Genomic DNA, 12005 nt, shown 5'->3' on the forward strand with positions numbered 1-12005 from the left:
AAGCTGTTTCGAGCTATATAGTAACCACAATTAATATGATATAGTTATTACAGCCAATAAGATGGGTATCAACCACATTTATTTAGTTATTGGAACTAATATGTTATAGTACCTGTTACTAATCTAATTTAGTTATGATAACAAAATGAAAAAGATACTGTAACTAATATTGGTCAACTATTTCATTTAGGGGAAACTGGGGCACCACCAAACACGGGGTAGCACCAAACACTGCGATTTTTTAATCAGATAGATTTTATATCAGATTTCCCCTAGTTACCCTAGCTAAATATATGGATGAGTCTATGCTTACTATATTTTATAGTTTCCATAACTGTATATGAGGTATTTGGGACTAAGTTTTTCTAAGAGTACATAGCAAGGATTTTACTAAAACGGGACTAGACTTCAAATTACATCAGCTAATCCATTAACTTACGACAGACAATCTAAGAAACGATTTCAAATGCAAAGAACAATAGTTTTCTAAAAAAAAACACCAATTTTATCTCAATCTTTATTAATTTGAGCTTATTGAAAAATCAACAAGATCTTTTTGCAAGGAATCTAATCTTTAGTTATTTTGGAAAAAATCACTTTGGAACTGTTTTTTAATGTCTTCAACGATTTTGACAATTTCTACGGATTTAGACGAATGTACAAAAACTTTCTTATGGATTTAAATAGCTTTTTCTTATACGAAATTGAGTTTTTTTTTACTGGAAAATAACGTCCGAAAAAAATTTTAGACCGAAACGACTTCAGCCTATACTTGAAAAATCGGTGTAAATCTTTTTAATCCGATTTTGATGATTTTAAGTAGTTCAGATAGCTTTAACACACCCTCTGGAAGTTTGTACGTTTTTTATTTAAAATTTGACAATAAAATTTATTTCCATCTCAAATTATTAAATAAAGAAGAGAACCGATTTTGCTTATTTGGAGAGGGGGGAGAACAGATGTGGAAAGCTTTGAAAGATTTCCTAAAGCTCTTTAAACACAAATTGTAAGCTTCCTAGAAAAAATGACCAAAAGCTTCCCCAAAGTGGTCCCAGATGAGTTTAAGATAAGCTAAATCTTTTAGTTTTACGCTTTTTTTTAATAAATTTTTAAATATTGTGTAAGTGGAGGGGGGTAACGGCCCCTCCCTGCTCCTCTCCTCGCTCCACCCTTGACTGCAATAATTTCTTTAATAAATCTAATCCATCAGTATAATCTTGCTACTTTTATACGTCATTATTTATAGAAAAGGGTCATGAGTTCTCAGGCATTAACCCATTCAGTCAATGTAGAAATACTTGAGATAGAATTTTCATATTTTGGGATTAGTTTCCTATAGATTAATAGATGAATTTTTTGAAAAGAAAAAAAATTATCTATTATGGGGGCGCGGGGAGCCTCTGTCAAACACACGTCTTAACGGTCACTGAATTTAAATTCTGTGCATTAATTCATTACAAACTCTATTGTTTTAGATAGAGTAACTATCCAAAAAAACAAATTGGCAACCAGAATTCAAATCAGGAAAGAGGAAAGAGGCTAATTGTAATAAATTCGACAGGATGTCGAATTTTCCGTTAGCCATTTTGAGCAAAAATTTTGCATGACCTTCCGCGAAGCAAGAAAACAATAACAAAATGTATTTTCATCTCTGTCGGACTATTTTTCCCAAGTAATTGAAGAACTAAAGTTACTAAAAATCCATTCCCGACAGCAGTTCGAGTATCAGTTACCCAGGAATAAATCATCTAAAATTACTCAATTTGCGTATGATGTATAATACCATGGTAAGGAATGGGTTAAAGAAAATAGAAAAATCGAGTCGTACTAAGCTTATGTCATCCGAAGCTACGAAACCTTCCCTTACTTTTATATTAAGCTTAGCGATATTGAGAATTTGCCTTATCACGAGTTGATTTAGCAATCTTATGAGAATTGTGATTAGGAAACTGTGTAACTGGGAATAAAATCAAAAGCTTTCGAATAAATAACTTAACTAGTGTAGTTGGAGTTACGTAAATCTCAAAGATTGCAAATGAGTTACTTTGCATTGTGCAATGTTTCGCAAATAAAGTCATATTGCAACTCATGATAATTCTCATTAATTTAGTTTGTGTCATAATTCTCACTTATTTACGGAATCTACATTTTTATAAATCTAATATTCTGTTGAAAATAAAAGAAACTGTAATAACTTTATTCACTGAGAAAAATCCATACATGGAATAGTCATTAACCCATTCCTTACCATGGTATTATACATCATACGTAAATTGAGTGATTTTTGATGATTTATTTCTGGGCAATTTTTATCCGAATTGCTGTCGGGAATGGATTTTTAGTAACTTTAGTTCTTCAATTACTTGAGAAAAATAGTCCGACAGAGATGAAAATACGTTTTTTTATTATTTTCTTGCTTCGCGGAAGGTCATGCAAAATTTTTGCTCAAAATGGCTAACGGAAAATACGACATCCTGTCGAATTTGTTAAAATTGGCCTCTTTCCTCTTTCCTGATTTTAATTCTAGTTGCCAATTGGTGTTCTTGGATAGTCACTCTATCTAAATCAATAGTCTTTAGCGCCACCATATGAGCTAAAGATTTTTTCTTTTCAAAAAATTCATCTACTAATCTGTAGGAAACTAATCCCAAAATATGAACATTCTATCTCAAGTATTTCTGGTACATTGACTGAATGGGTTAAGATCATTAAATTAATGGACATAGAAAAACATAGACTAAATTAATATGGCCATCTAGTGGTGAACATAAGTACTTCCTGACAGAAAATATTCGAAATTAGGCTGATCATGAATCGAAGATCACCTAAATATCGATTCAGCACACTCTGAGAATTGTCATATGAGAATAATCATGAAAGCTTTTAATAACGTGATTCAGTATGCGTGATAAAACTCACGTAAAATCTCAATTCTCTGAATTATCAACTCCAAAATCTCCATTCAAAATTTACATATTGCAATAGAATTTGCAGGTTTGTTTAGGACATTTTAACTAATGAGCTTAGAAATCATTTATTTTATTCAAAGTTTAACTTATGGGAGGTCTCCCTGTGTCTTAAACTACTATCTCTTGCTGATAACTCTCTAAGTATATAGTAACTAGCGTAGGGTCAAACGACGATATAGATTATACTCATTCTTCTCTCTCTATGAGTTTGAGCAATAAAACAATAATAGAAACAGCAAAATTCCATCCTATAAAAAGAGGATGAAAAAAATACAATACAATATGTAGACCCTCTTTCCATTTCCTTTTAGTCCAATCTTATAAAAATTCTCAGGTGGGGAATGATAAAACGGTGATTTTAACAAGCAGAATAAGTGTTATTACCTCACATTTTGATTCACATCGAAATACCCAAAGAGCAACAAGAAAGTTAAATCTCAATATTTTATCGCATTCTTCCTTTTCCGCCTTCTTATAGTACCTCCTTGAACTAAAGAAAATCTGACGTCAAAAAGAAATCCAAAAGGAGATTCCTACGAGAAGAGATATTTAATGGCAGAAAAAAGACCATAAAAAAGCAATTAAAATTCAATTTCTGTATCAATTTCTTCCTTCATCTACCAGTGTGAATTCCTCACCATAAAAATTCATCTCACACCTTCAGCAATTGCTGTAATTTCCAATGACACCTCCTCTTCAATTTCCCGAAACAGCCTTCTCAAGCAGAAACAGAGATTACCATCGGAATATATGAAAAATCGTATTAATTAAATCCTCTTCGAATTGAGTGGAACACACTGAGGAACAAGAACTCCATCAAAAATGGAAATATTCCCAATTATTGAACACATCCAGCGACAATTGAAGGGATGATAAATCATTTTTTCAACCCTATTCGTCTGTAAAACGCATTTTTCACCCGGCAATTGTGATTTTTTTTGTGATGCAATCGTTTGAGCGGTTTGAGCGATTTTTGCCGTGAAAAATAAATGAGTGGGAATTGAAGGAAGGGTTTGTAGTTCATTTATTAGTTGCGAAAAAACGCGTTTCACCTATTATTTCATTTGACACAATTTAGATAGATTGTCAGTCTCACACTAACAAAACAACACATTTTAATTAAAAATACAAAGTACAAGCGCGATTTCACTTGTTTCTGCTTTTCCCATTGATATTTTTGTCAATCAAGATCATTTATAGTCTAAATTGACAGATAAATATTTTAGTTACTGTCAACAAATCAATTTATTTTTCTATGTTTCTTTTTTTCAATAAATAAAAAAAAATATCTGCCAAAAATATCTTTTATCTTTTTAAGGAAAAACTTGTATTGAAAAATTAACGTTATAAAAAGTTTAGACACTATATAACCCTTAAGCAGATATTTCTAGACTTATATCAGGTCCTAGTATGTTTCTCGACTGAAGTATATCCTTTTGTGTAAAAACTATTATTATATCAGTATTAATGGTTAAAGGTGTTTTTTTTCTCACTGTGTGAACTTTTCTTAATAAATTGACAAATTATATACACGATATTTAAAAAGTAGTAGAGCGCTAGCTCTTGGAATCGCATCCAGACAGCTAGCTTCTCTATGGAACGGAGTCCATTATTATTTTTATTTGTTCTTTCAAAACAAATTTTATTCATAATACTTGCTTCCAAATAATGAAACAATCGATAAGTTCTTTAAGAATAAGACATTGATATGTGCTTTTAAAATATTTATTCACTTGAATAAATTACTTAATTTAACAACAAAACTTGATGTCAAGAATATTTTCCATTCCAGATGTTATCATACTCAATTTGCGCAACTTGATCCGCATACAATTCGACTAAAAGCAAACAGGAGCTACTAAAGCTGATCCATTTCCACATCTCTGAAGTCACTCAATTAGTGACCATATATCTCCAAGATGAAGTCAAAACCATGTCCTCTCTGTGATTTGAAACGAATAGTGGTGTGATTGAATCCGACACCACCAGCTCTCAGAGTTGCATATCCACCCTTTCCGTTAACGTATTGATCCAAAGCACGAATGCATGTGATTGTGCGGTTTCTTGGTTGGCTATTCTGCAAATTAAATTCAATATTTTAGTTTTGTTACACCATTTAACCCCTTTTCACGCGCGCCAATTTAATACAGATTCCCACTTTGTGGCTTTTCATTCCAAAAACCACCCATATTGGAAAATTTTCATCAAGATATAGAGGAAAATTGGGACGTTTGAGACAGGTTTTGCAATTTGGTACTTTCGTATGTGAACGAAATGGTTCCATGTTTCCTAGCCTTTTTAAACCTGAAGTCCCTACTTAGTAAGGGAAGAGTACCAGCGATCGGCAGTGTTCCTCGGATCATCAGGTTATTTCTATATTGTTGCACCAATTCAAATGAATTTTTAAAAATTATTAGTTACTTTTTACCATTTAACTTTCACAAGAATGCAGTGTGTTAGTTCAGATTTAAATTATAAAATCAATTTTCCTTGAGACACCTCATTAAATTCGTGACGATCCGAGGTACAGAGTACGTAGTTGCAGTTACATCTATTTTTTATTAATTTATTGTAAAAATTTAAAATTCAAATGCACAGATTATAGTTAAATGGATCATTAATATACCGATTAGCATACATAAAACTACCAAAAAGTATTTTTTGAGACTTATATTTTCAACTAAATATCGATCATATCTCTTAACATTCCGATCCGGGGTGCTCTTCCCTTATCTCCAGCTTCTATAACTTCACAGATACTTCAATATGGTTAAGGTAATGCGGTTATTCCTTTAGATTTCTGTTATAAATTATACTTTCACCTTGGAAATTATCAATATTTGGCAAAATGAATAAATCTTCAGTCTGTATCAGACTCAGATTTGCAAATGTTTTAGTAAAGAAGCGAGCATGAGAGAGATTGAGGTTAAAATATAAATGATAAGTCGTCTGTACAAATCCTCTGATTATCCTCGAAAATCATAAATTAAGCACGTTTATTTTAAGACGCTTATCCTGGTTTCAAGTTCAAAATTCTGAAATCATTTCGACAATAGGACTATCGGATTATCCTGATTTCTGAAATGCTTACAAAATACCGTTCCCATAAATAGAAGAGGCAAAGCTATTTTGACCTGTTGAACTTCAATGATATTCGATATTTTTCGTATTTATAAAGGAAACTGAGCTTTAACATAGTGACAAGACAGAATGACAATGTCATATAACAAATCTTCGTGTATTGAATTCTGAAGTAGGGCAACATTAAAAGCCGGTGGTGTGAGTATCGAAAAACCATTACAAACAACTCTATGAATCTCTCAATGATTGATATGAGCCACATTTTCGAATCATCTTGCCGAATTTACCACATAAAAAACTCTAAATTTGTCATATGACATTGTCATACTGCTACAGAATTCCCCTACAGGTTCCTTGACCGAAAAAATCGTATTTCAGTGTAGCAGTACAGCTCAAAATAGCCCCATCTCTCCTTACCTAAACATTAACAATTTATTATGCATATAGCTTCGCTAAAACGTAAGATAAAGTTGCTTTTTTGGGATAGCTTGCAATTTCGGCCACTTTGGGTGATATTTCGGACAGTGAAACTAAATTCATTACAATTTTGAAGCCCTTAGAACAGAGGTGTGCAAGAACCGTTGAAACCGAATAAACGTCAAAATAAGTTTGCTCTGGTAGCGTTTCGACCATTGACGTACATGTTTCATTTGACGTTTATTCGGTTTCAACGGTTCTTACACGCCTCTGTCTTAGAATATTAAAAAACCGGTGTTTTTTTGCTGAATATGTATTCTCTCTAAGAAAATAGTAACAGAAATCTGTTCTATTTTGAACGTAATAATTAAAACTGATTCATTAAAATTTCAGTGGAGAAAAGGTTTTACAAAAAAATGTTAAAGAACTTTGTGTTGCAAGATTTGCAATGTTGTAATGCAATGTTGTCTTTAAAGGTTATTTTAACTTGTGTTTACAGTAATTTGCTCAGGAAAATTGATAGTTTGGTAGCGTTTCATCTGGGAGGTTATGCTTCTTATATCGTCCACTTTTTTGCTCCTCAAAATTTCATATACAGAGAGCGAAATTCAAATAGGGACGTACTTATAAGTGTGTGTTGTGGGTGGTCTGTAAGTCGGATCGACCTAATATTCTTTTGTATAATATAGGCCTATCCAACAAGGCTTTTTATGGTAGTGACCCACGCGCAATTTCGTTCGTGCGTGCACACCAGCCAAATGTCAAATTATTAGGTGATTTTTGAACGAAATTCAAATAGGGACGATCCCGATTTTTTAAACAAAAGTGAAACAAATCAGATCAATGAGAATTATTTTAATATTGTGGACTTGATCTCTTATTCTTCGTGCCAATAAAATTTCTTATAGCCCTATTTAAGACCAATTCATGAAGAGTTTCTTGCTTAATTAGCGCCATGCGCTACTGATAGCGTTCTTGAGTTCATCTACGTTCCCCACGGTCGGGTACTACTTAACTTCTGCGTTAAATTATCTTGCAATGATGCCTTACAGATTTTCAATATGATTTAGGCTAGGTAAATCATCTGACTAATACAAAATGTGTACTTTTTTGTCCTGAAACCATTTCATCCGTCCCTATTTGAATTTCGCTCACTGTATTTTTATTGTTTGTTTTTGTAGTAGCTTTTAAAGAATTCCGGAAGGGCAAGAGACTTTGAGAAACTTGATGTACGATATTACACACGCAATAGACCTAGAGTTAGATTAGATTGTATAGGGAGCATGGTACGATCTGTAGGCTGCAGACACCTAGGTTCTATTTGAGCCCCTTATGTCTACCCAACAAACCTTACTCAAATTCTTTTAAAACCTAGCTAAACTGCAGAACATCCTGAGCTGCCGCTCTTTTAATATCCTCCAATGTACGATATTAGACACACAACAGACTATGGCAAAGTGTACGATATAACCTACACAGTAATATCTTCATAAATATTATAAATTAATTACGAATTATTTTAGAGAAAAAATACAGTTACTACTTTACAATGTTCCGAAAAATCCTTCTTCAAAAAAGTAACAAGATATCAATTTGTATATAAAGCATTATACTAAAGTTATGGTAGAGGCGCTTAAACGCAAACTGTCCGAAATATTGCCCTGTTCCTCTACATTAATTGATCTGTACTCTACTTTTCGCTCTGTAAATGATATGAATATGGTTTTAAAAAGAGTTAAGCAAAAAACCTTCTCTCAAATGCTCCAGTTTTCCCCTTTTTAACTGTTTCGTTATTTATTTGCGACATTATGGAATTCTCAGAAAATACTTAATCCAAACACTCAAAAATATTTTTAATATTGAATACATTGAGATCGTATTTAAAATATCAATTTACTCAAATTATCTGTATTTTCCACCCCTTAATATTTTCAACTTGGACCAATATTTTCACAATTTCCAAGCCTCAATGTGGTTCTTGTGGTGAAAACTAAAGAAACTTGTTCTTCCGTCTCCATTTAACGAAGAAACATCAATGGCCTTTGAATCAAAACTGCAAGTAATCGAGGGACAGAATCAAAAGAACCACATTTTCGGTTTAATATTCGAGACGCCAGCATCAAATTTTAGACAATTATCTCTTGTGTGAGAATAACATCAATTCGATACGGCAATTAAATGAATTTTCTTTGGGTAATTAATTTAGAGAAGTAATCAAACTACTTACTGTTGCATTTGGCCATGAATATTCCGTGGTTTTTGTCTGCATGAAGGACGAGCTTTTCTTCACGAAAGCACGATGAAGCAGTTGGTCATAGTGCGTGGTATTTCCCCATTGCATATTGTGACTCTGGGCATAAAGGACACCACAGAATGCCACCAAAACTACAAATCCCACTGCGAACTTCATTTTTCCTGAATCTTCTTTAGCTATCACTGGAGTTTAGGAAAACACTTTCAACTGAACACTGCTGAAATATTCCACACTTATTTATACTCAAACTTTCCTTCTGAAATTCACTTTTATCTTATCAATTTTCTTCACTTGTCCAAACAATTATTCACACTTGTTTTTTGCCACTATTTTTTTGCAACATTTGTCTTTTTATATCTCCATTTATATGATTACTTTCCTAGAACATAAACCACTCTCGACATTTTGATTATTTTAATTGACAAAACCGAAAAAAAAATCCCCATCGAGAGTATTTCATTTTGTGAATGAAGTGGTTTTGGAGTAATTCACAAGAACCACTCAATACTCCTGTTGACCGTGTCACATTTATGACGCCAAATCTCTGACCGCTTTTCTTGACGAGACACCACTAGATAGAGGTGATAAATTAATATCAATTGATCATTTTTAATTACCAATCAATTCACCTTTCAAGAAATGCCAGTGGCACTTAATGTGATACCTGAAAAGTATTTGTATCTTCTTCAAGTAAACAATCAAGATGAGATTTATTTATGAGTCAGTGGAAAAAGGCATTGCAAAATGAAGAACACACCTGAGAGCTAGAGAAAGTCTCCTGAAAATTGTGTATGAATCATTTTGTGTTCATTCTGATGTCATTTCACTGGAAAAACTTCAGACATTTTCAAATAGAGCCGAAAGACAATTAAATGAAAAAGAGCTTTTCGAGCTATTTCATGTGATAGTGATAGATAGAAAAATACTGTAAGTGGATTGATTTCAATTAAAAGGAACATCTTGAGAGACATTTGAAAACAGTAAAGCTGTATCACAAAATGGATTTTAATCTTTTCATAAGATCCAGAAGCTAAAAACTTTACTTCCAAAGCTTATAGAAAATCCCCATTGAAGTGCATTTTGAATTGTGCTCGGGATATTTCCTTTAAATGAATTTACTGGATGAAAACTATTCCTTTAAAAAAAAGTCCAAGTAAAATTGAGATATTGCTTGAAAAGAATTTCGTGTGCATTCAAAATTGAAAAGGATTTTTTTTTGCAACGCTCAACTGCCCTTTCTGAATCTCTTCTGACCTCTTAAGAAGCTTTATACTTCATACTTCAAGTGAATTTTTTATAAAGTTTGCAGGAACATCAAAAAGTGATTTTGGTACAAATAAATAGCGTTATTCAGACGAATTTTCAATGCTGTGAAACGATCCATGTTCTCGCTTGAGGGTGTTATTAACTCTTTAATGCCCAGAATTTAATTTGTGAAACTAAAGTTCCTTCTAAGATTCTTTCTAAGAAAGCTTTCTAAGGCGTGGTGTACATGTAAGATAAGTACTAAGAGTAAGAAAAAAAGGAAAGAGAGGTGTATAGTATGCAAAATTTCAAATGGAAAATCATGAGTGTAAGAAAGAGTACACTCTAGTGGAGTAATACGATGAGTAAGATATTACTTTTCGTATTAATTGTTTTCTGAATCGTATTAATTGCTTTCTGAGTCGTATTAATTGCTTTCTGAATCGTATTACAAGCAATTCGAGCAATTTTCCATGAGTGTCAACTGTGATTCGGTCAGTTTTCGAGCGAAACGCGAGAGAGAGTCAAGATAAAACACTTTCTATCTTTTTTGCCATTCTCGCAGTTCAGAAAGTATTAATCTCAATATTAATCTTACATGTGACATGGTCATAAGCTTGTCATGAGACCTACCACAACTCTAACAGAAGATCCTTACGTACTCCAGTCATTAAGATATTAGATATTAGGAGATATCAAGGGTGGAATGATAACTTTTCGACACTATCGAATCGATCTTATCGATAAATATATATCTGTTAGATTAAGTGAATGTCGACCTTTAACGCATTATTGGACCATTAATTCCCAAGCAGCATTTGATATCCAAATTATGTATGTTTCAAATGTAACTAACATATTTTCAACGGAATCGTATTATTTCTAAAAAAATATAATGTATGAACATAATAGAAGTGTATTATCTGAAAATTATGTGCGTTGTATACCAAAAGAAATAACTGAAAATTTTATAGAAAATATCAGTTATATTCTATTAATAAGAATAATACATTTTATTTGATAAATTACAGTTAATATATTGGTATTACCCCATAAAATTACGACTAAATGTTTTTAGATCCATAAACAAGTCATAATATAATCTATTTTTGAGTGAAAATGTCTAAATCTATGTAGAAAATATCGAAAGTATATTTATCATACATATTCTTGCTGTTATGTTCACAAAATTTCATGAAATTCTATGAACATTATGTTCTTATATATTTTAGTTACATTTGTTCCGTAATGTGTTCTGTACAACTTGTCTTCTTTTTGTAAAACGCTGCCAGATTGTTAAATTCTACTTTGTTTACTAAGCAGATAGTCATCTTCGAGTAAAAATTTGTGAAAAAGTAGCGTTTAACATAAATTAGAGTCCTGAAGTGTGCCAGCGTGTGCAGTAAGACCGAGTATATATTTAGATAAAAAGGATTAAATTTGACAAAGTGTAATTGATGGAAAAATAGTGAAATAATAATTTGTTTGCGAAAGCTAACATTTTCTTTCTTTAATTGCAGTGTATCGAAAATACAAGCATTAGAACAGATTCCTAACCATTTGACGTGAAATTAAATTACAGAAATAGTGCCTAGAATGCAGAAAAAGTTCATGAAAAACATAATCCTTTAGTGTTTTGATATTTTTTTTGTGTAATGTGTAGTGATAGAATTGTTATGCCCAGCGCACAATAACTTTTGTTTGTAAACATGTTTTCTAAATTTTCTATGAGAGTGAGCGAGATGACTAGATCTAGATTTCACTCACTTTCATTGAAATGTCAATAACATGTTTGCAAAACAAAAGCATTGGGCATTATAAAGAACCTATATTTTGTATACAATGTACAGAATAATGTAAATATAATAACCAAAATATGTACAGACCTGTTTTCTTCTTTATTTCTTACTTTTTCACGTTATAATAACTTTATTTTATTTTATTGGAATAAAAAAGGTTAATGGCGTGGAATATTACATAAATTAGGTGATGCCAAACACAATTTAAAAGAAATATTCCTCAAAAAACATTAATGTGTG

At 32.1% G+C, this 12005-nt stretch overlaps 2 protein-coding genes and 1 long non-coding RNA gene across 6 annotated transcripts in view; 1 reads left to right on the forward strand and 2 right to left on the reverse strand.

Moving 5' to 3' along the window:
* Positions 1 to 12005, reverse strand: part of LOC129798529 (uncharacterized) — a 68641-nt gene that overhangs the window by 20394 nt on the left and 36242 nt on the right. The gene's annotated exons all lie outside the window — the stretch shown is intronic.
* LOC129798501 (protein Wnt-5) overlaps positions 1 to 12005 on the forward strand; it is a 63272-nt gene that overhangs the window by 14634 nt on the left and 36633 nt on the right. The window lies entirely within an intron of this gene.
* On the reverse strand, positions 4672 to 8936 carry LOC129798526 (probable salivary secreted peptide). The gene is made up of 2 exons (XM_055841728.1): positions 8695 to 8936; positions 4672 to 5046 (listed from the first exon to the last, which is right to left on the reverse strand). The coding sequence occupies exons 1-2, from the start codon at positions 8875 to 8877 to the stop codon at positions 4867 to 4869; spliced, it is 363 nt and encodes a 120-aa protein (XP_055697703.1). The 5' UTR covers positions 8878 to 8936; the 3' UTR covers positions 4672 to 4866.

Source organism: Phlebotomus papatasi, chromosome 1 (assembly GCF_024763615.1).
Source record: "Phlebotomus papatasi isolate M1 chromosome 1, Ppap_2.1, whole genome shotgun sequence".
NCBI lineage: Eukaryota > Metazoa > Arthropoda > Insecta > Diptera > Psychodidae > Phlebotomus > Phlebotomus papatasi.